We start from the raw sequence: 24843 nt of genomic DNA, 5'->3' as shown, positions 1-24843 counted from the left end.
TGTCCAACAGGTAGAGCGTGATCTACTGGTAGATCACTGGATGTCTGTGGTAGATCACTGGTAGATCACTGGCTCCACCCAAAGAAGCTCAGCAACTTTGGCTCCCTCTACAACTTTGCCCTAACAGAAGCCCCCCTAACAGGGCTTTCCTTCCTAAAAAAAAAGAGCTCAACTTTGACCCGAACCCCCCAAAACATGGATGCCTTTCCTTCCTAAAAAAGCTCAACAACCTCGACCTGAACCCCCCCCCAAAAGGGGTAGATCACTGCCAGTTTTTAACTCTGTGAGTAGATCACAGTCTCTTGAAAGTTGGCCACCCATGAGATAGATCAAGTCAAGAAAGGAGGCCACATTTGAGGCTTTCTAGTATATGATAGACGTTTATAAATGTATGCCTGGCATAGAGAAAGCAGATGGAGAAAAGTATTTTTCTCTCTCTCTATCATAAGACTAGCATTCACAGACATCCAGTGAAGCTGGATTCAGGACACATAAAAGAAAATCCTTCTTCATGCAGTGCAGGGTTAAACTGTGGAACTCCCTCCCACAGGAGACAGTGATGGCCACAAACCTAAATGGCTTTGAAAGAGGATTGGACAATTTCATGGAGAAGGAGGGGGCCTTCAGTGGCTGTTAGCTCTGCCTCTGCAATTGGAGGGCAGGAAGGCTCCAAAATTTCCTGGGCTGGAGGTATAAATGACTATCAGACTTTGAAAAGCTGGTATCACTAGATCAGGTTCATCCATTTCGTGGAATTCATTAAACGAAAGAGTTTTGATTGGATTTTGAAAATCGAATTAGTTGCTACTGTTGTGTTATTCTCTCCTCAAGAGGGTTGTTCAAACCACTGCTCTGAATAATCCTTTTTATAGGGTAATAATAATAATAATAATAATAATAATAATAATAATTTATTATTTATACCCCGCCCATCTGGCTGGGTCTCCCCAGCCACTCTGGGCGGCTTCCAACAGAAAAATAAAACACAATAATCTATTAAACATTAAAAGCCTCCCTGAACAGGGCTGCCTTCAGATGTCTTCTAAAAGTCTGGTAGTTGTTTTCCTCTTTGACATCTGTTGGGAGGGCGTTCCACAGGGCAGGCGCCACCACCGAGAAGGCCCTCTGCCTGGTTCCCTGCAACTTGGCTTCTCGCAACGAGGGAACCGCCAGAAGGCCCTCGGAGCTGGACCTCAGTGTAGGAAGGGTAACACTGGGGATGAGCTGGAAGCCTGAGGACAGTGACACCCCTGCAAAAAGTTTGGGAGCCGCTGAACTAGGGAGTAAGCCCCCTTGATATCTTAGCTTAGGAGGGGACTGCTAGACTGGCTTCCTCCAGTTCCTGACAGTGAGTCAGAGAGACGTCCCAATTGCTTGCAGATGCTTGCAAAATCCAACCCTCAGTTTGCTGACTGACAGCAAACTTTCTCGCTCCCTCACAAGACGTGTTGCTCAGCAATTAAGCAGATGTTGGTTCTTCTCGTTTCAAAGTCTTACTCATCCATTTCCTCTGCAAGCAAGATCTTGCAAGACCTGCTAAACAGAGACCTCCGAGCGCAGCGCAGAGCTGTTCCTAAGCACGTGGCGGAAGCTTACATTTATAGTCACCAGGGTGGAAACTGCTCATCCCAGCAGCAGAAAGCAGCGTGGAAAGCTAGCTGTGCGCAGAACTGTAGAACTGTCAAGTTGAAAGGGACCCCCGAAGGCCATCTAGTCCAACCCCCTGTGCAGCCTGGCAATTTTAATCATGCCTGTACCTACAGATCGATAACTCAGAGGAGGAGGTGTCCCTTCCAACATCACCTGTTAAAGGAGCTGTGGGGGAAGTCTCCCTGCTCTGCCCTGAGAGGTAACATTGAGGCTGCAGCCTTTTCTAGATTTGGTGGAGGAGACCGAGGTTGGCTGTGGTTTACCTGGGTCCGTAGTTCAAAGGCAGGACACCTGCTTGGCATGCAGAAGGTCCTGGTTTGAATCCCTGTCGTGTTCAGGCAGGGCTGGGAGCAACCTCAGTCTGGGGAGCTGCTGTAATCAATACTGAGTTAGTTGGATCACAGAATCAGAGGGGAACCCCAAGGCTCATCGAGCCCAACCCTCTGCAGTGCAGGAATCACAGGTAAGGAATCCCTGGCAGATCCCTAATCTTTCTATAAAAACCTCTAACTTACCCAGCTCTTGGAGATTCTCCTGGACCGACCCGATTTTCTTCTCATAGTATGTCTGGGCCGAGTTAACATCGTCAGCTATAGAATCCACCTTCTTGAAGACTGCAAGGACGACACAAAAAGTGTGCACATTATCCCTGGGGCTACCTGGCTTTGAACACACAAGCTCACCTTGATAGGTGTGAATTCTGGGGTGGGTTGCTGGAGCCTCTGCAGGAGACGTCCTCCCAGCCTCGGAGGAAGAGCTTCCTTTAATAGTCCCTTTCAATTGCTTCATTTTCACACTTATACGGCAAGCAAGACATGCAAAAAATGGAAAGGGCAGACCCACACACTATCCGACACACATTTGGAACACATGCCTTCCCCCCAAAGACCCCTCCCCCTTCACAGAGCTACAATTCCCAGCACCTCGAACAAACTACCGTTCCCAGGATTCTTCGGGGAGAAGTCGTGTGCTCTAAATCAGGCATGGCCAACAGGTAGGTCGCAATCTACCTGTAGATCCCCAGGACGTTTCTGGTAGATCCCGGGTAGATTGTGGGTTCCTTAGTGATTGCCAGCCTAAAAGAAAAGAAAGAGCTCTCCCCCTAAAAAACCCCTCAAGAACGCTTGTCTCTCCCCCACAAAAAAGCTCAATTGCAGGGAGAGCTCCTTCCCTCTTTCCGATACAGAGCTTACCAGTTTATGTGTGACTGTGTTAGTGCATTGCACAGAATGGCTGGATTGCTCCCCATTCCTCTTGCCTGCCTAGAGCTCCCCGGCTCCTCCTCCCTCATGCCGGCAGAGAGGGAGGGGTGTGTGTGAGTTTGTCTGCATGTGTGGGATGGCTCCGCTTTCCTCAGGACGTAAAAGGGCCTGAGTGAGTAGCTGGAGGAAAGCGGGAGCCCCAACTCACAGAGGGATTTCCCACCCTGCCCCTAGCTGGCTTCCAGCTGGGGGTGGGGGAGGGAGAGAGGGGGGTAGATGGGTGCCCCTAGCTGGCTCCCAGCTGGGGTTGGGGGAGAAAGAGAGAGAGAGAGGTGGATGGGGGCCCCTAGCTGGCTTCCAGCTTGGGGGGGGGGGTTGTGAGTGCTTTTATGCAAGTCTCTCCCAAGAAATCTCTAAAAGTTTCTGTTGTCCCCCGTAAGAAAAGTATTTGGGCAGTGCTCCCCCCAAAAAGGTTACCAAATCTGCTCACCCCCCTTTCTTTCTCCCTAAAAAAGCTCAACAACTTTGAGCTGAACCCCAAAAAATGGGGGTAGATCACCACCAGATTTTAATTCTGAAAGTAGATCACACTCTCTTGGGAGTTGGCAACCCCTGCTCTAAATGTGTTTCATTTAATTAATTATACAAAAAATACTTGTGCATCACTGTGCCATCTCATATATATATATATATATATATATATATATATATATATATATATACACACACATATATACACCGTGTTTCCCACATTATAAGACACCGTCTTATGTTTATTTCACTCAAGAAAATAAGCCTATGGCTTATTTTCGGGGGGTGTCTTTTTTATTGTTACTATAAGTACGGTACCTCCTTACTGGGTCCTGCTGGCTCAGGGCTCGGGACACGCAGCAAGCCGCCTCCTGCTGCTGCCAGATCCCGGAGGCGGCCTACTGGGTCTGGTTGGCCTGCATGGCCCGAAGCTGAGCGGCGGCAGGAGGTCCGCGGGTCCTTCCCTGCCACCAGGGCGCCGGCGGAAGCGCTGCTGGTCCCTTCCGCGCCGCCGGAGCGTCGTGGGCTGCATGGCCCGAAGCTGAGTGGCGGCGGGAGGTCCGCGGGTCCTTCCGCGCCGCCGGGATGACGGATGGCAGTGGGAGCACTGCTGGCCCCTTCAGCCGGATGAAGGAAGCGGCCTGCCGGGTCGGTGCCCAGCAGCGCTGCGCGGAGCACCAGATCAAGTCAGTGCCCAGCAGCCCCGAGCTGGATTGAGGAGGCGGTGCTCCGTGCGGCGCTGCTGGGCGCTGACTCTGCAGGCCGCTTACTCGATCTGGTGCTCCGCGCGGCGCTGCTGGGCACCGACCCGGCAGGCCGCTTCCTTGATCTGGCGGAAGGGGCCAGCAGTGCTCTCGCCGCCCGTCACCCCGGTGGCGCGAAAGGACCTGCGGACCTCCCACCACTGCTCAGCTTTGGGCCATGCAGCCCACGACACTCCATCGGCACGGAAGGAGCCAGCAGCGCTCTCGCCGGCGTCCGTCGCCCCTGCGGCGCGGAAGGACCTGCGGGCCTCCCGCCGCCGCTCAGCTTTGGGCCATGCAGCCCACGACACTCCGTCGGCACGGAAGGAGCCAGCAGCGCTCTCGCTGGCGTCCGTCGCCCCTGCGGTGCGGAAGGACCTGCGGGCCTCCCGCCGCCGCTCAGCTTTGGGCCATGCAGCCCACGACACTCCGTCGGCGCAGAAGGAGCCAGCAGCGCTCTCGCCGGCGTCCGTCGCCCCGGCGGCGTGGAAGGACCCGCGGGCCTCCCGCCGCCGCTCAGCCTCAGGACATGGAAACTGGCAGGGATGGGGGATGGGGGATGGGGGAGCGCTTTCCCTCCTCCGCATCCCTCCGTGTAACTCTACCCTGCCAGGCGAGCGCTTGCGCTCTAAAGGAACGCAACAAGGTATGGCTTATTTTCAGGGGGTGTCTTAGATTTCACAACTGCTTAAAAATCCTGCCCTGGCTTACTTTATGACTACGTATTAAAAAGGGGGAAACACGGTATATATATATATATGTGTGTGTGTGTGTGTGTGTGTGTGTGTGTGTGTGTTTTTCTCCAAAAAAACACACTATGGCTTATTTTCAAGGGATGTCTTATTTTTTTCCTCCTCCTCCTGCTGCAGCCGGCATTGCTGCTGCGCCTATCACTATGTCTTATTTTCGGGGTATGTCTTATATTCCTTGAATGCTTAAAAATCCTGCTATGGCTTATTTTATGGGTATGTCTTAAAATTTGAGAAACAGGGTGTGTGTGTATATATATATATATATATATATATATATATATATATATAAAAGCAGTTTACAGCAATAAAAACATAAAGCCGGACGATAAAAGCTGTATAAAAGTAGTTTGAAACAGACATTGGGGAAGGACGCAGTCTTAATTGCCCGCACAGGCCTAGTGGAATAGAAAATTTTCCAACGGTTTCTAAAAAGTTGACACTTGCTGAATCTCCAGTGGCAGAGAGTTCCACGGGTCTGGGCTGATGACACAGAAGGCTCGGTTTCTGGTTATTGTTGAACAAGCCTCACCGACTTGGGGAATGACCAACAACACTCTTGCAAGTGATCTCAGTGGTTGAGCGGGAATAGAAGGAGGTGCCCTGGGGTGTTGCAAGTACTTTAAATATATGGTGCGGATCTGCCCCAGTATTGATGATAGTCCAATTGATATGAACTTCTGGGAATGAATCAACAAGGCTTTGCATAATTCATCTATGGATTCGGTCAGGGCTTAAGCTACTGAAGGTAATGGGGCCCTTTATATTTCCAGCTGTCTTTTTTCAACAACAAATTGTCGCTGTTTTTTGTGTTGAATAGATGCTATATGGTCATTTATGGACCTCATAGGTATCTCAAGCCATTTGCACATAACAAATAGGAGCCTACACAACACAAAACAAAACACTGTTGCTAAATGTAGGTTTTATTGTATTTGTTTTTTATCTCATATTTTGGAAATATTTTAGACAGCATCTTAAAAAGCAGAGACATTATCTTGCTGACAAAGGTCTGTATAGTTAAAGCTATGGTTTTCCCAGTAGTGATGTATGGAAGTGAGAGCTGGACCATAAAGAAGGCTGATCGCCGAAGAATTGATGCTTTTGAATTATGGTGCTGGAGGAGACTCTTGAGAGTCCCATGGACTGCAAGAAGATCAAACCTATCCATTCTGAAGGAAATCAGCCCTGAGTGCTCACTGGAAGGACAGATCGTGAAGCTGAGGCTCCAATACTTTGGCCACCTCATGAGAAGAGAAGACTCCCTGGAAAAGACCCTGATGTTGGGAAAGATGGAGGGCACTAGGAGAAGGGGACGACAGAGGACGAGATGGTTGGACAGTGTTCTCGAAGCTACCAACATGAGTCTGACCAAACTGCGGGAGGCAGTGGAAGACAGGAGTGCCTGGTGTGCTCTGGTCCATGGGGTCACGAAGAGTCGGACACGACTAAACGACTAAACAACAACAAAATCTAGCACTGGATTCAGAGGATGGGAAGCATGTGGCTCGAATGATGTAGCTAACGGCAATCTCTTTTCCTTTCTGCAAGCAGGACGCCCCGCTCTCCTGCACCCCCCCCCTTTGCTGCGTTTTACCCTCTGAAATTGTTCCGCCTCCTCCTTCCAGGGTGGAGATCCCGGCTGCAGCCAAGGGCTAAGCAGAGCGGAACTGTTTCACGTTCTTTTGGCTAATGCATCCCCAAGAAACATCCCCTTCTCTCCTGGCAATCGCCTGCTTTTCCTGACTCATGTTTCTCGCTTGCAGCCCACCGTATCCCACCGGTTCCTCCCAGCCAGCTGGTTATCTGATCCTCGCTTTTCGCTTTGTATTGTACCCTTGAGGTTTCCTTTCCTGGGGAAAATGAGGTGGAAAATGGTGACGCTGCTTGGTTGATGCAGTGTGTGTGTGTGTGTGTGTGTGTGTGTGTGTGTGTGATTTCAATCTTCTTTTTACGTCAAACCAGGTTTGGGGCAAATGTGCAGATTCATTTACCAACCTTGCAATGTTGAAAATGCTTACAATGCAGCCGATCAACGTACCAGTTCCCAAAGTTTCCGGCATTCTTCAGAAATGGATTCTTTATTTTTAAAAATACTCCTGACCCAGATCTGGTTTCCTTCCAAACAAACTCCCCCCTCCTGCCCCCTTGCCAGTTACTAATTTCAAGGACTGGCTTTGCTTTCCTCTTCCCTCCCCATGTCATGTTCATTTTGTGCTGTGATTCTCCAACTGTGAACATGCTGGTTTCAATCTCTTAATCTCTGTATGGTGCTTAGAAAAGTATTGGCGCTTTATCCTATATAATAAAGTGCAAGTGTCTCTGCGTTCAGTATTCCCTGTGTCCCTAGGTTTGCGCTACTGCGCATGTGCCCCACGGACACAGGGATTGGACACAGAGACTTGGAACGCACACTCGCACGCGTGCTCTCCCCACCCCCACCCCTCTGCCAACCGCTGCTTCCTTTGCCTCCACCGCCAAAAGAGGCCGAATTGCGGCCTTCTCCTGGGCGACCGCTGGCCAGCTGGGCTCAGCGGAGCGCCCCGACAAAGCGGTGGCCGTGGGAGGGAACAAGGTGGTCTTAGGCTAAAAAAAAAAAAAAACACCCTGAAATTTTGCAGCAAGCAAACCTGAAATTCTGATTTCTGAGTGAAGGTTGCAAATGGGGGACTCTTGCATCAGTCTGCACGATTTGTATCGGGCATCGGGCATCTGCTACCTGAGGCGTGCTATGCGATTCTCTTGCAAGACCGTAGGGAGAGTCTGGTGCTGGATCAGGCCATTGAATATATGAATGCAGAGCTCTTTCGCCACCCAGGCAGCCGCCGGGGCTGCAGAATTTGTGGCTCTGCTGTGGGCTGGGACAGGACTCAAACCTCAGGCTCCTCTCAGCTGAGCGCCAGGCCCACAAGTTCAGTTCAGCTTCGGGGCATGTGATCTCGAGAGAGAGGACGGCTTCTCTCTGCCCAAAACAACACGGCAGGGAAGGCCACCTGGAGGCAGTAGGGAAGTTACTGCCTCAGACCAAGGAAGGGCTCTCAGCCCACTGGCCACCTGGTCTGCCAGCCTATCCAAGAGGCAGTGGGTGGTCTCGGCCGAGACCCAGAGATGAGAGAAGGGCCTCCTTTCCTGGAGAGCTGGATGCTGGTCCAAGAGGTTGGATGCAGCGAAAGACCCCCAGGCAGAGAGGCCTGGGATGGAAAGAGGGCAGGCACCCTCCCTGTTCTAGCAGATCGGCTGGGGACAGACATTGTCTCGCGTGTGTGAGAAGGCTTTTCGTAGGCGATGTAAGAAGTAGAGCCTCCTTCATCAGACTAGCGGCCCATCTAGTCCAGCATCCAGTTCTTACAATGGCTGCCCAGGTGCCCAAAGCAGGACTTGAACACAGAACTCTTACGAACCGAGTTAAAATGTGGACAAAAATGAACTGCGAGATAAGAGTGATCAATAAAACCAAATGGCGGGAGGGAGGGAAGTCATAGCTCGGCAGAGCGATTGAAACTGAGATGAGGAGATATAAGAAAGATTGAAATTGTGTTTTGTGTTGTTTTTGTTTGTGTGTTGTTTGTTTATTGAAAACTGAATAAAAATCTTTATATATATATATATAAAAATAAAGCCATCCAAGTTGGTGGCCATCACTGCTTCCTGTGGGAGAGAGTTCCACAGGTTAACTATGCACTTTGCAAAGAAGCCCTTCCTTTGTCCCAAATCTTACTACATTCCGCTTCATTGGATCTTCGCTGGTCCTAGCTTTTTGAGAGAGGAAAACAATTCTCCGTCTGCTTTCTCCATGCGATGGATAATTTTATAAACTTCTACCATGTTGCCTCTTCCTGGTCTTCTCTCTAAACTAAAAAGGCCCAGGGTTCTGCAACCTTCCTGCGTAGTGGAGTCACTCCACCCCCTTGATGATTTCGGTTTCTGTTTCCTGGACCTGAGAGATAGGAGGGGGGGGGTGTCCTACTCACCCAGAGCTGCCAGTACCACCACAGCCACAATGAGCAAGACGACAAAGACATACAGGACTTTCACAGACGTTTGCAGGGTCAGGGTCTTCTCGCACTGACTGCAGTTGGTCCTCATCCGGCCTGGATTTGGGAAGGGGCATAAAGCAGAGATGGGAGACTATTGTGTGTCTAGCAGAGGTGTTTGCGTGTCAGTGTCAAATTTAAATGTCTTAATCAGAAGTGCTGGAGTTTACATTTGTCTGGAGGTTTCTCCCCTGGCCTGAACACTCCACTCCCCCACCCCAAATGACCCAGAAAGCTTGCTGGCATCATAGAACCATAGAATTGTAGAGCTGGAAGGGACCCCCAAGGGGCATCTAGTCCAACCCCAGCAATGCAGGAATCTCAGCTAAAGTATTCACAACAGTTCATTATCTCAGCCAACTTTCTGCTCTCTACCCGTCCATGCTCAGGTTCCCTTCTTCAGTGCATGCTGTCATGTGGACACACCCTAACTTTAAAGCACATTCTTTCCCTCAAAGAATTCTGGGCATTGCATGATTTTATAAACTTCTATAATGTCTTCTCTTGCCTGCCGTTGCTCTAAACGAAAAAGTCCCAAACACTGCAGACTCCCTTCGCAAGGGAATCACTCCATCCCCTTGACCATTTTTTGATCACGTTCACCTGACTACTCCGATAGCATCACGAGCACAAATAATCATTAATGTTCAGTAAAAAGGACGTCTGGAGGGACCCCAAAGCTGTGGGAGGAGTCCTAGTTCATATTACGTTGCCGCCGCCGCCGCCACTTTTTGTCAAATATCTTGTTTAAATGTTAGGGTTCATTATTGTTCCACAGGATGTGGACCACTTTAAAAGTAGGAGTGCATACCCTAACCTAGTTTTTACAGTGCAGGTGGCGCTGTGGGTTAAACCACAGAGCCTAGGGGTTGCTGATCAGAAGGTCGGCGGTTCGAATCCCTGTGACGGGGTGAGCTCCCATTGCTCCGTCCCAGCTCCTGCCAACCTAGCAGTTCGAAAGCACGTCAAAATGCAAGTAGATAAATAGGTACCGCTCCAGCGGGAAGGTAAACGGCGTTTCCATGTGCTGCTCTGGTTTGTCAGAAGCGGCTTTGTCATGCTGGCCACATGACCCGGAAGCTATACGCCGGCTCCCTCGGCCAATAATGCGAGATGAGCGCCGCAACCCCAGAGTCGGTCACGACTGGACCTAATGGTCAGGGGTCCCTTTACCTTTACCTTTTAGCAGTGTAGCAGGTGCTGGTAAGTCACTGAAATTAGCTGTGTCAGCAATTGTGAATGATATGTATAATGTGGGGTATGTACCTTACTCTCCCCTAGTGGGTGGGTGGGTGATGATTATAGACCAGGCATCCCCAAACTTCGGCCCTCCAGATGTTTTGGACTACAATTCCCATCATCCCTGACCACTGGTCCTGTTAGCTAGGGATCATGGGAGTTGTAGGCGAAAACATCTGGAGGGCCGCAGTTTGGGGATGCCTGTTATAGACACTATGTAAGATGTATGTTAGAGGAGTTTTGTTATTAAACCATGCAAAGATATTTCTTGCGTCTCTTCAGTGTTTCCATCTGTGTGGTCTACTCTGCACACACCATGTGGCATGTTTCAAATGCCCAATACTTTTATGTATGTTCCCTCTCTTAACATCACCGCTTGCAAGCATGCGAGCACTCTCTCTCTCTCTCTCTCTCTCTCTCTCTCTCTCTCTCTCTCTCTCTCTCTCTCTCTCTCTCACACACACACACACACACACACACTTCTTTTTGGGCTCTAACACACTCCCTGCCCAGCGGCTCTTACCATTTGGCCTGTATCTGAAAGATGGCATCTCGCCGTCTTCTCCAATGAGCTCTTCCTCTGAAATACAAAATGAAAACATTGCTTTGTTAAAAAATAAGAACAAAGTGCAGGGATCAGCTGCTTCCATGGAACAAAAGGGGCACGATGTTAAACATTTTTTAAACAAAAGAGTTTAATTGTTTAGAATCACTAGATATGGTATTATGATAATATTTAAGCAAATCTAGAAGTATGTAAGATTAAGAATTTACTAAGCTAGATATGTAAAGAAGCGTAGCGGGAGGAGGGAGAGGAAGTCAACAGATTAGATTAGTAATAAGGATATCAAATATGAATTTTTGGTTTTTGTAAAATTTTCTTCTTTTTGTGTGTTTTTGTATTCTTTTTTCTTTTTGTTGTATGTCATTTTTGTTTCTTCTTTTTATATTTCTCTTTTTTTATATATATAAAAAACCTTAATAAATACGTTAATAAAAAAAATAAATAAACATTTTTTAAACAAGCCACCTGTCCCTTTGGCATGCCAAACTACCCCTTCAGACCCCTTGCCCTCACTTTGCAACCAGCACTGAAAATGTCAAATGGAGAAAAGCCTTTACAGCCCTTGGCCCTAGCTGAAGAATTGCCGGATCCCCTATGAAGTGAGAGTTTGCCCATGTGGCATTAATGTGCCTGGAGCTTACCCCTGAGGCTTACCCCACTAACTTGTTTGCCCTGTCTACGAGGGTTTAAGAGCAGCCTTGTACAAAGCAATTAAATATTTCAGTCGAGAGATATCAGTTGGGCATCTGATTAACTTTTTTATTAGGGGAGCGATCCCCCTACACCTCTACGCTCTATGGGGAGCTGGCCTCTGGCACCAGGCCCCTTGGCAGACTAACTCTGCAGTACAATTATGTCTGCAAACATCGACATGAAGGCTGGCAACGTCAGACTTGCCCCCCCCCCAGGAGAATCCCTTGCAGACGACCGCATTGCCTGGAAACTGGCAGTCAGGTTGTGCACAGCAGTGAGCAAAGAAATGACCACTGGCAGGAACGTAGAGAGAAGAATCTGCGGCAGCACAACCGGACACCTTCCTCTGCTCCGGCTGCAACAAAAAAATGCCTGCTGGCAGAGGAAAGGGTGTGTGGCGAGTGTGGTCCGCCCTGGGTATTATCCCTGAGGGGGGGTGTGACATCGCTGCCTCGTCCCCCTGGGACGCTCGCCGTGGGCGGCACCCCCCGGGCCACTTGCCACTCACGGCACCCCCTGGGATGCTTGAACATGCCTCTCCTGTGTCGCTCTCTACAGCCACAGCAGGTCCTGCAAACCTTCCAACGGTTTGACTGGTCAGACCTCACCTGGAGTACTGTGTCCAGTTCTGGGCACCACAGTTCAAGAAGGATACTGACAAGCTGAAACGTGTCCAGAGGAGGGCAACCAAAATGGTCAAAGGCCTGGAAACGATGCCTTATGAGGAATGGCTTAGGGAGCTGGGTATGTTTAGCCTGGAGAAGAGAAGGTTAAGGGGTGATATGATAGCCATGCTCAAATATATAAAAGGATGTCATATAGAGGAGGGAGAAAGGTTGTTTTCTGCTGCTCCAGAGAAGCGGACACGGAGCAATGGATTCAAACTGCAAGAAAGAAAATTCCACCTAAACATTAGGAAGAACTTCCTGACAGTAAGAGCTGTTCGGCAGTGGAATTTGCTACCAAGGAGTGTGGTGGAGTCTCCTTCTTTGGAGGTCTTTAAGCAGAGGATTGACAGGTATATGTCAATAATGCTTTGATGGTGTTTCCTGCTTGGCAGGGGGTTGGACTGGATGGCCCTCTTCCAACTCTATGATTCTATGACTCCATGATTCAAAGCAAAGCAAGATTTGAAACCCTGCATCGCAGGGGGTTGGACTAGATGACCCTTGGGGGTCCCTTCCAACTCTAAGATTCTATGACTACACCCCAGAATGTGCACTCCTTCATTGTCTCCTGAGACAGACAGGTGGCAGTCAAGCTACTTTGAATTTCTGGCCAGGAACCTCCTTTTGACCCACTTCCCTTGAGGCGTCCAGCCTTTTTCGAAAGCGCTAGACGGCCACAGACAAGCAGGATGCTTCGGGGGGGAAAGAGCTCGCTCCCCCCCACCCCGCTCTGTGTTTCTTGGATGCTGCCGTTCATTAAAGAGATGAGGGTGCACCAGGGATTTCTTTACCAGCCGCAAGCCGGGCACTCTGACAAGGAGAATAAAAGTTGGCAGAGACATCGGCCATCGAGGGATGACGAAGACAGATGAAAGATTTCAAGAGCCCTCATGGCGGGTTCTTCACCCAATCCCAGCTAGGATTGTGGTTTACAAACATACACACGGTTGTGGGTAGGAGTACGGGGTCAGTCTAGATGGTGTCCACCCTTCCAATTCCTGTATTGGTCAGACAAGTTTCCTTACACAACAAGGACCTTCGCTGGCCCCTTGTGTGTCCTCACCAGCATCTCGGAAGAAGGAGCCAAGATGCGAGAGCTACAACTAAGCGAGGGGCTCCTCCGGGCTAATGCCACCTAGCTGCTAGGTTGGGGAACAGTATTGTGTGTGAGCAGGGGTGGCAACTTGAATAAAGTTTTGGGGGGCCCAGGTAAACCGCACCCCACATAATCAAGCACATGACACGGTACACACACACCATTTGAATGGCAATGCCCAACAGCCTGGGGCCCCCGCGGATACCTCAAATATTTTATAGGGGAGGGCGAAGGGACTTCGACCCCCTAGGAGTTGGCTCCCATGTGTGTGAGGAAAGGTTGTGGGGGGTGGGGGGATATGTTTAGAAGGAAAAAGAGGACACTGAGAAGAGATATGAGAGCCATCTTCAAGTATCTCAAGGGCTGTCACATGGAAGAGGGACTTCTGGGTTTAGGGCGGTATATAAATTCAATATATAGTAATAAATAATAATAAAAGATTTTCTCCTGCCCTGGAGGGTAGGACTCGAACCCATGGCTTCAAGTGACAAGAAAGGAGATTCCACTCAACATATGGAAAAACTTTCTGACAGTAGGAGCTGTTTGACAGTGGAACGACGGATGTCCTCAGAAGATGGTGGGCTCTCCTTCCTTGGAGGTTTTTAAGCAGAGGTTGGATTTAAGCAGAGCTTTAGCAGAGATTCCTGCCTTGCAAGGGGTTGGACTAGATGACCGTGGGGGGTCCCTTCCAGCGTTACAGTTCTATGATTCTGAATGGACCAATGGCCCAGCCTTGTATAAAGCAGATCCCTCTGTTCCTATGGATGAGGGCCAGGGCTTCATTTCCAAAGGCACTCAGGGCACAGTTATTTCAGCAAAGTCTGCTATTGATTTTTCCGTTCCCTCTTGATCCTGCCTCCATAAAGCCGAGGGTGGCTGGCGATAGGGCCATAAAAAAACAATGAAACACCTCGAAGCCAAATAAGAAAGGAGGCAACTCCTGCCCTATGTTTGAAAGCAACATAAGCCAGTCTCCCCCAACCTGGAGCCTCCCAGATGTTTCGAACTACAAATCTGATCGGTCCCAGAATATACAGGAATAGTGGAAACGGCATTATGTTGAGTCAGTCTTGTATACACTGGCCGGCAGCGGCTCTCCAGGGTTTTAGGCAAGCCCTGCCTGCAGATCATAGAATCGTAGAGTTGGAAGAGACCACAAGGGCCATCCAGTCCAACCCCCTGCCAAGCAGGAAACACCATCAAAGCATTCTTGACATATGCCTGTCAAGCCTCTGCTTAAAGACCTCCAAAGAAGGAGACTCCACCACACTCCTTGGTAGCAAATTCCACTGTCAAACAGCTCTTACTGGCAGGAAGTTCTTCCTAATGTTTAGGTGGAATCTTCTTTGTTGTAGTTTGAAATCATTGCTCCGTGTCTGCTTCTCTGGAGCAGCAGAAAACAATCTTTCTCCCTCCTCCATATGACATCATTTCATATATTTGAACATGGCTATCATATCACCCCTTAACCTTCTCTTCTCCAGGCTAAACATACCCAGCTCCCTAAGCCGTTCCTCATAAGGCATCGTTTCCAGGCCTTTGACCATTTTGGTTGCCCTCTTCTGGACACGTTCCAGCTTGTCAGTATCCTTCTTGAACTGTGGTGTCCAGAACTGGACACAGTACTCCAGGTGAGGTCTGACCAGAGCAGAATACAGTGGTACAGATGGTACAAAATACAGATACCAGTGGGGAGTGAATCAATCTGGAACTCCCTGCCACTTGACACCAGGCAAACGCTCTCCCGGTACTCTTTTCAAGCACCTGCTAAAAACCTTTTTGTTTAGGCAAGCCTCTCCAGACATGTAGAATGTGGACTTCTAAAAACCTGTCTTAAGTTGATTGGTGATTCTATATTTTGAATGAGTTACAGAGTTGTTTTTAAGTGGTATATAAATTTTGCGAAATAAATACATACATAAACCTGGGTACAAAAGAGATGGCCCCAGGGAGTTGTAGTTCAAAGGTTGTGAATGGCGCCTGGTTGCCGGAGGCTGACGGAAACCAATGTCTCAGTTTGAGGGCGAGGGGAAACAATTCATTACCCATTATTATCACAACTGCAGACCCATTCCTCTAAGTGCCTGCTAGGGTTAAAAAATAAAAAGAGAGGGTTTGACTTGCTCTGTCAGCAACGCAAGACTGGCGGACGTTTCTGAGCCAGAAAATAAAAATAAAAGGACAACAAAGGGACTTATAGAACTGTAGAGTTGGAATCTAATGAAATGGAATGTTGGGCTTTTTGGGAGAAATAAAAGGAAGGATATAAAAGGATGTCATATAGAGGAGGGAGAAAGGTTGTTTTCTGCTGCTCCAGAGAAGCGGACACGGAGCAATGGATTCAAACTACAAGAAAGAAGATTCCACCTAAACATTAGGAAGAACTTCCTGACAGTAAGAGCTGTTCGACAGTGGAATTTGCTACCAAGGAGTGTGGTGGAGTCTCCTTCTTTGGAGGTCTTTAAGCAGAGGCTTGACAGGCATATGTCAAGATTGCTTTGATGGTGTTTCCTGCTCGGCAGGGGGTTGGACTGGATGGCCCTTGTGGTCTCTTCCAACTCTACGATTCTATGATTCTATGATTTCTTCCCACAGCACAGAGTTAAACTATGGAACTCCTTCCCGCAGGAGACAGTGATGGCCACCTACTGGAATGGCTTTAAAAGAGGATGGGACAAATTCACGGAGGAGAAGAGGGTTCTTGATGGCCCCTATCCATTGCCTCCATGGTCAGAGGCATCCATGCTTCTGAATCCCACTTGCTGGAAACCACAGAAGGGGAGAGCATTGCTGATGTGCTCGGATCCTGCTTGCTGGGTTCCCCATTGGTGTGGAAATTGGAGTTCTTGGTGAAGTCCGGAAATAAACAGTAAATTGCAAGAACTCGGGCCAGGAGGAAGATGAATTTCAAATAAATCTTCAAAAGGTTTTATTTATGTAATGATGAATTCAAATAGGAATTCTTCATCAGCAATGTTTTAATGGTCAGAGTGTACCAAGTATGTTTGCCTACATACTTGGTACACTCTGACCATTAAAACATTGCTGATTCGTTCCGGAGGTCCATTCTTAACCTGAAATTGTAATTGCTGATGAAGAATTGTCGAAACAGGGCCTTGTCCTGGGATTTTTTCCACTGGAATTTATTTTTATTTGCCTATCATACTGGAATTGATTCCTATTTGAATTCATCATTACATAAATAAAACCTTTTGAAGGGTTCCCCATTGGGGCATCTGGTTGGCCATGGTGAGAAGAGATGCTGGACAAGGTGGGCTTTTGGCCTGATCCAGCGGGATCTTATGAGGTCGGGGGCAGGCATCGATACTGGGCCCTGGCAGATGCCCCAGATTGCCAGGTGATGGTGCTGGCTCTCCTCGCAGCAGCCCTTCACACACGAGAGAGACAGGAGCCCCTGTCTTAGCCTCTCCCAGGTGGCTGCCCAGAGGGCGGGCATTGTGTTTCCCCAGGCCTTGCGCCCCCGTGGCATTCTCATGGTTACCGGTGGGCTTGAGTTCAGCCCGGCCTTTCATGTGGAGCGAAATCAATCCAGCAAACGGGTTTGCAAAGAGCCATGTGTGCCTTTCAACATCGGACAGCCTTCCTTGGGTCAACAGCTTATGAAACCCCCACCTTCCCTTACATCAACAAGGGGAAGGGAGAAGCGGTTCGGCCAGGTGCAGGCTGTTTTCCAGAGCAGACCTGGCACCTGGGTTTATCCCTAACCCTTTAGATCGTCCTGCGGCAAAGGCAAGCAAATATTTGCCATCTGAAGGACCAAGGGCTGCCAGGTGAAAATCTTAGTGCTGAGGGGCACCCTGGAGATTTGGGGTCCAAAGTTAGAGGCGTATGCTGCACCCTGCGGAAAGGGCCTGCGAAAGGGGCACCTGTGGTCTAGTTATGTTTCCCATTGTGCCTGACGAAGAGACCTGTGCAGCTCAAAAGCTTGCTTGTACACACCGACTGAACAATAGGAAGAAGAACTCTCTGGCAGCAAGAGCTTTTTGACAAGGGAATGGACTCCCTCGTAAGGTGATGGAGGTTTTTAAGCAGAGGCTGGATAGCCATCTGTTGGGGATTCTTTCACTGCAGTTGGACTAGATGACCCCTGGGGATCCCTTCCAACGCTACAATTCTATTCCTTCGACCAAATGAGTTTTTTTTCAGGAAAGGGCCAAGCTGCTTCTCTGCCTGGAAGCTGATAGAAACAGATAGCCTTATTCAAACTTGACATGAGTCAGCAGTGTGATGCAGCAGCTAAAAAAGCCAATGCAATTCTGGGCTGCATCAATAGGAGTATAGCATCTAGATCAAGGGAAGTAATAGTACCACTGTATTCTGCTCTGGTCAGACCTCACCTGGAGTACTGTGTCCAGTTCTGGGCACCACAGTTCAAGAAGGATACTGACAAGCTGGAACGTGTCCAGAAGAGGGCAACCAAAATGGTCAAAGGCCTGGAAACGATGCCTTATGAGGAACGGCTTAGGGAGCTGGGTATGTTTAGCCTGGAGAAGAGAAGGTTAAGGGGCTGATATGATAGCCATGTTCAAATATATGAAAGGATGTCATATGGAGGAGGGAGAAAGGTTGTTTTCTGCTGCTCCAGAGAAGCGAACACGGAGCAATGGATTCAAACTTCAAGAAAGAAGATTCCACCTAAACATTAGGAAGAACTTCCTGACAGTAAGAGCTGTTTGGCAGTGGAATTTGCTGCCAAGGAGTGTGGTGGAGTCTCCTTCTTTGGAGGTCTTTAAGCAGAGGCTTGACAGCCATCTGTCAGGAATGCTTTGATGGTGTTTCCTGCTTGGCAGGGGGTTGGACTGGATGGCCCTTGTGGTCTCTTCCAACTCTACGATTCTATGATTCTAATTTGTCTAATCTCACTTTAAAGCCATAAAAATTAGTAGACGCCACAGGAATTTGTGTGAATCATAGAGCTGCAGTGTTGGAGAGAGAGACCCCCAAGGATCATCCTTTTGTCTGGAGTGAATCTGCCTGCTTGGCTGGATAATCCTCACTGGGGTCTACTTTTAGGAGGCGCTGAGAAGAGGAAAAGGGTTCTCTGCCTACTCTCCCCATGCCTGTGTAGAGTTTTCCAAACCTCTGTCACATACTCCTTTATTTGCCCAAAATTATCATCATCATCAAATTAATAAGCTCCAAACCCAGTCTGGGATCCGCACAAATGCTCATCAAGGTCCAGCGCAATACTCAGCCCTTCCACTTCCCCAGCATGATTGCCGATCGTCACTCTTCTGAGTGATTACAGCATGGAAGGGATCCACAAAAATCAGGGTGAGCTCCAGGAGGCCTTTGAAGGAGAGCAAGGAAGGGACCAGGCCCTCCATTTGGAAAGGAGATGATTGCTAGCTTGAACTCTCGGGACTGGTGAGTTTGCGAGATGCAGGCCTTTAATTTATTTATTTATTGTAAACTCTGGTTTGGGATCTGGTAATGACGGGTTTCCGTTAGCCAAAAACGAAGCCTGCGGTGCGTGCAAGAGGGAGAGAGCTCCGGTTTTTGTCTGGACAGGAGCAGCTTTTAAGCAAAAGAAACAGGGATTGTTCTGCATATCAGCTGGTTTAGGGCAGGGGGCTGGAATCCAGAGACTTGACAGAAGGACTCAGGGTCTGGTCTGGTTGCCCAGCTCCCATTCATTTGCAAAAAGGAGACATCATCCCAGGCATCCAATGAAGCTGAACGCTGGAAGATTCGGGAAAGATTAAGAGAAGCTTCATCTTCTTCACGCTGCACATTGTTAAACCATGGAACTCCCTCCCACAGGAGGCAGTGATGGGCGCCAAACTAGATGGCTTTAAAACAGGATTAGACAGATTTGTGGAGGAGGATATAAGGCCATCCGTGGTAATGCTTCTGAATCCCAGTTGCAGGAAAGGGGAGAGGGGCTCGTGGGCTCTGATCCTCCTTCCCCTCGAGGCATCAGGTCGGTCACTGTGAGAAGAGCAGGCTGGGCATTGGCCTCATCCAGCAGCGCTCTTCTGGGGTTGTCCATTGAGTCCATTGTCTTCCTAGGTAAAGGTAAAGGGGCCCCTGACCATCAGGTCCAGTCGTGTCTGACTCTGGGGTTGCGGCGCTCATCTCGCTCTATAGGCCGAGGGAGCTGGCGTTTGTCCGCAGACAGCTTCCGGGTCATGTGGCCAGCATGACAAAGCTGCTTCTGGCAAACCAGAGCAGCTCATGGAAACCCCGTTTACCTTCCCGCCGGAGCGGTCCCTATTTATCTACTTGCACTTTGATGTGCTTTCGAACTGCTAGGTGGGCAGGAGCTGGGACCGAGCAACGGGAGCTCACCCCGTTGCAGGGATTCGAACCGCCGACCTTCTGATCAGCAAGCTTTAGACTCTGTGGTTTAACCCACAATGCCACCTGGGTCCCTAATGACTAGGAAATCCCACTTAACTGCCCCCTCCATGCCATCTGATGATGCCCTAGTTCTGCGCTGCATTCGTGTCTCAACACTAGGATGTAGGTCAGAGCGTCTTTGTATATGTAAGACTCTCTCTCTCTCTCTCTCTCTCTCTCTCTCTCTCTCTCTCTCTCTCACACACACACACACACACACACACACAGGTATGTGGGGTTAGCACTGCTATTTTCCCACAAGTCAGGTTGTGATTGTAGATTTGGAAGGGACCCCCAAAGGGCATCTAGCCCAACCCCCTGCAATGCAGGAATCTCAGATGAAGCATCCATGAAAGATGGCCATACAACCTCTGCTTTAAAAAAAAAGGTAAAGGTAAAGGGACCCCTGACATTAAGTCCAGTCGCAGACGACTCTGGGGTTGCGGCGCTCATCTTGCTTTACTGGCCGAGGGAGCCAGCGTTTGTCCGCAGTTTTTCTGGTCATGTGGCCTGCACGACTAAGCCGCTTCTGGCGAAACCAGAGCAGCGCACGGAAATGCCCAAGCCCTAGGCTCAGTGGTTTAGACCACAGCGCCACCCGCGTCCCAACCTCTGCTTAAAAACCTCTAATTAAGGCATTCTTCAGCTGCGATCCCTGTACTGCAGGGGGTTGGACTGGATGACCCTTGGGGGTCCCTTCCAACTCTACAATTCTGTGACTCCATGGCGGCAGAACCGGCACGCAGCGATCCCAGAGGGTGGCGCTTGCAGGATGAGAGCGAGGGAAAACGAAATTTCAGGGCGTGTTCAGTTCAGGACTGAGAAGCTGCCTGGGCCAAGAGCAGATTCAAACGGCGCTTCTGCAATTTCCTGCACCAGGAACCAAGCGACAGTTGCGGGGTCAAGTTTCAAGCCCGCAGCAATTATGAATATCAGCGCTAAATGATGCGTCTTGCACACACGCACCCCGCCCCTCCATCTGTTTTTCTGGTAATTTGCACTCTGAAATCTGAGCTGTACTTTTGATCTCTGAAGTCAGACCAAAAAGTGGGGGTGGGAGTGGGAGGGGGGGTGTCCTGAGGACTGGAAGGCAAGCAATGAGCCGCTGTTGTAGCCAGAGCTGTGAGCCCTCTGCGTAACCCCGGACTCCCTCCGCACCGGCCCCGCCTCTCCCATCCACTTCCCCCTCCCCACCCCCGGCTCTTGAGTTTCCTCAGACCCCTGGTAACAATTCCTGACTGCCTTCCTAGCCCAGTCTCCCTCTCTGCATTGCCCCTCTCTCACAAACATCTCAGGGTCTCCAGCATTTGCTCATTTTGAATTAAGCACCTGTGAGATTTAGGCTGTCTATGAAATATATCAAAACACAGCCTTTCGTAAGAAATGATAGGATAGCTATGAATTATAGAAATGTGGAGTTGGAAGGGAACCCAGGGGTCATCTAGTCCAACCCCCCTGCAATTCAGGAATCTCAGCTAAAGCATCCCCATCTCCCCCAACCATTCCTCGTAAGGCTTGGTTTCCAGGCCCTTGATGAACTCGGTCGCCCTCACCTGCCAGAACTGGACACAGGTCTCCAGGTGTAGTCTGAGCTAGGCAGAATAGAGTGAGAACTGGACCATCAAGAAGGCTGATCGCCGAAGAATTGATGCTTTTGAATTATGGTGCTGGAAGAGAGTCCCATGGACTGCAAGAAGATCAAACCTATCCATTCTGAAGGAACAAAATTTTAAAAAATTCCTTCCAGTAGCATCTTAGAGACCAACTAAGTTTGTCATTGGTATGAGTTTTCGTGTGCATGCACACTTCTTCAGAAGGAAATCAGCCCTAAGTGCTCACTGGAAGGATAGATCCTGAAGCTGAGGCTCCAATACTTTGGCCACCTCATGAGAAGAGAAGACTCCCTGGTGTTGGGAAAGATTGAGGGCACTAGGAGAAGGGGACGACAGAGGATGAGATGGTTGGACAGTGTTCTCAAAGCCACGAACATGAGTCTGACCAAACTGCGGGAGGCGGTGCAAGACAGGAGTGCCTGGCATGCTCTGGTCCATGGGGTCATGAAAAGTCGGACATGACTAAACGACTAAACAACAGCAATTCCTTCCCTTGATCTGGACACTATAACCTGTTGATTGCGGCTAACATCATGTCTGCAGAGTCAACCACAAGACTTCAGGCTCAGTGCTACCATATGTGTTCAATGTGGGCCAGCCCAAGTCAATTGGGTGTGTGTGCAAGGCAGAAAACTCAAATAAATCTACTACGCCTTTGCCCGTATTCGTTAAGGTGGGGCGCAATCCCCCAGGACCTTCTCCAGTGCGAACCTCAGGGCAGATGACAGATCATAACTGTGGCTCTGAAGAGCTGCATCAATTCTAAACAAACCTCAGCTCACTAAAGGGAGACCTTTTTCCTTTCCATTTCCAGAAGGGTCGCCACCGTTTTCTCTTGTAGCGGAAGCGACGAAGAGCTCTGTGGCGCTCAGCAGCTTGCGCTGCCTCCGACTCACCTTTCATGATCCTCTCCCCGAGGACGACTGCGGCCACCACGGCCCAGTCCGAGCCGCTTCTACCGAAACAAGCAAGCGAGGGAGGGAGGTTTGACTCCGGCCGGCCTTGCAGGTGAAGAGGCGAAGCTTGCCAGACGTCTCTGGTCCTCGAGGATGGAGCTCAGAGGGCCTCGCCACATCCCAGCAGCCCATCCCAGAGACACCGGACGCGGCTCGGGGGGGAACAGAGCATCGCGGCTCCGGAGCGTGGAGTGGACATCCTTTCCCCGCAGCCTGGAGAAGGGGGTCCTCGCTTCCATCCAGCGCGGCTAAAAGTGGGCCATTTTTTTTCACCTGGCCATCGGTGCGCCGAGGGAGGTGGGCGAGACTCACGCCTTCAGTGCCCCATGAAGGTGGCTGGGTTCCCCTTCCTCCTCCTGGCTAAACATCCACCCCCTGTCTGGCTCCCCTCGCCCCAGAGAGTGGCCTTCACTCAGGGCGCAAAGAGCCGCATCTCTGCGCTGCCTCGTGGGCGCACGGCTCTCTCTCCTCTCCTGCGTGCTGCTGCCCCTGGGCCATTGCCCAGACAAACTTCCTCGCGCTTTCAAAACAGGGCGAGTGGCTCCTCTATATGCCAGCCGCCTCTCCGGCTGGCTGGAGCCTTCCCTCCCATGGCCGCTGCCCCCAAATCCAGCAGGGGGTGGGGGTGGGGGAGGGAGGGAAGGAAAGGAAAGGGAGGCGAGGCGGCGTTGGAGCTTTGCCGAAATATGCGCTAGGTCCCCTCCCTCCAGCCCTAATTGCTAACAAATGTCCTCTTCACCGGGGAAGGGGGGGAGAGGAGGGCCCGGGGAGAGAAAGCGGCAAGCAGGAGGCAGGCAGTGTGTGTGTGGGGGGAGATGGGGGGACCCGGGGTCTCCCCACCCCCAAGCATGCCTTTTCTGGAGGGGCCTAAGAATAGCCTGCTGGATCAGCCAAGTGGCCTACCTAGTTCAGCATCCTGGATCCTGTCCTCACAGGAGCCAACCGGATGCATGTGAAAAACCTGCAGGCAGGATTTGAACTCAAGAGCAATACAGTACTCCCCCCCCCCTGCGGCTTCCAGCAACTGGGATTCAGAAGCATCGTGACCATGGAGGCGAGCACGGCTCTGGGGCTAGTAACCACCAACAGCCTTCTGCTCCTCCAAGCATTTGTCTAATCCACTTTTAAAGCCATCCCGGTTGATCATCGCTGCCTCCTGTGGGTGCGAGTTCCACAGACTAACAATGTGCTGTGTGAAGACATCATTTCTTTCGCCTGCCTGAAGCCTTCCCATGCTCAGTTTCGTTGGGTGCATTTCGTTGGGTGCATATTGGCATATAAAGGTAAAGGGGCCCCTGACCATCAGGTCCAGTCGTGTCCGACTCTGGGGTTGCGACGCTCATCTCGCTCTATAGGCCGAGGGAGCCGGCGTTTGTCCGCAGACAGCTTCTGGGTCATGTGGCCAGCATGACAAAGCTGCTTCTGGCGAACCAGAGCAGCGCACGGAAATGCCGTTTACCTTCCCGCCGGAGCGGTCCCTATTCATCTACTTGCACTTTGATGTGCTTTCGAACTGCTAGGTGGGCAGGAGCTGGGGCCGAGCAACGGGAGCTCACCCCGTTGCAGGGATTTGAACTGCCGACCTTCTAATCAGCAAGCCCTAGATTCTGTGGTTTAACCCACAGCGCCACCTGGGTCCCTTGGCATATAGCAGTGTTTAAGTGTTGGGGAGGGGGGGCAACAGGACACTGGGATGTTCCAGTGTGAATGTCATGGGGGTGTGGTTTTTGGAAGCAGAGAGAGAGAGAGAGAGAGAGAGAGAGAGAGAGAGAGAGAGAGAGAGAGAGGGAGAGCGCTTGTGTGTTTGTGTGTCTGGCTGCATACCTGTTTATGCAGCCGTGTCCTCTGCAATGGACCCACTATGAAGCGGATTAAAACATGCAAGCCATGAGCAAATGGAAAAGTATCACCGCTGCAAACATGCCATCCCATGGCCCTGGTAGCTGGTTGTCCTGCCAAGCATCTAGGGGGATTTTACCACCCTTCCAGACTTTGAAGAGGTGCAAGTTTGTGGCCAAAATGTTCCTCTCTCTGCTTTGCGGGATGTTTTGTATGACCAGCTGAGGAAGGGTCATAGCTCAGGGATAGAGCTCCATGCAGAAGGTTCTGGGTTCAATTCCTGGCATCACCAGGTAGGCCTGGGGAACGATTCCTTGCCCGTAACCCTAGGGAGCCACTGCCAGGTGCCGTTGATCATAATAATAATAATAATAATAATAGTAATTATAATAATTATTTTATTTATACCCCGCCCTTCCCAGTCAAGACCGGGCTCAGGGCGGCTAACAACGAAAATATCAACACAAGTATAGAAAAAAACCATTCAGTTAAAATGCAGATTAATACAATGTTAAAATTAAAATTCTACAAATAAGATAAAACCATTATAAGATAAAACCTTAGAGGAGGGTAACCCCGGGGTCAGACTGCGTCAGTCCAAAGGCCAAACGGAACAGCTCTGTCTTGCAGGCCCTACGAAAAGATGACAAATCCCGCAGGGCCCTAGTCTCCTGAGACAGAGCGTTCTACGAGGTTGGGGCCAGTACTGAGAAGGCCCTGGTCCTGGTCGAGGCCAGCCTAACCACCTTGTGACTTGGGATCTCCAGTATGTTATTATTTGTGGACCTTAATGGCCTCTGCGGGTCATACCGGCAGAGGCGGTCCCGTAGGTACGAGGGTCCTAAGCCGCATAAGGCGGCCTGGATAAGTGGCGTGGAGGTCTGGATCTGCCCAATATCAGG

General features: G+C 50.1%; 1 protein-coding gene across 1 annotated transcript in view; it reads right to left on the bottom strand.

Moving 5' to 3' along the window:
- The window catches only part of SCARA3 (scavenger receptor class A member 3), a 34725-nt gene extending 12101 nt beyond the window's left edge, over positions 1–22624 (bottom strand). The window contains exons 1-4 of the mRNA XM_035110736.3: positions 22043–22624; positions 10672–10728; positions 8847–8966; positions 2166–2264 (exon numbers count right to left, since the gene is read on the bottom strand). Of these exons, the coding sequence (XP_034966627.1) occupies positions 2166–2264; positions 8847–8966; positions 10672–10728; positions 22043–22049 (283 nt within the window). The 5' untranslated portion in view covers positions 22050–22624. The remainder of the gene's footprint in view (positions 1–2165; positions 2265–8846; positions 8967–10671; positions 10729–22042) is intronic.
- Between the last annotated feature and the right edge of the window lie 2219 nt (positions 22625–24843).

The sequence above is a fragment of the Zootoca vivipara genome, chromosome 3 (assembly GCF_965207765.1).
Source record: "Zootoca vivipara chromosome 3, rZooViv2.hap1.1, whole genome shotgun sequence".
In the NCBI taxonomy this organism is placed as follows: Eukaryota; Metazoa; Chordata; class Lepidosauria; order Squamata; family Lacertidae; genus Zootoca; species Zootoca vivipara.
The sequence above is the reverse complement of the archived record's forward strand: the minus strand, read 5'-3'. Positions and strand labels throughout refer to the sequence as shown.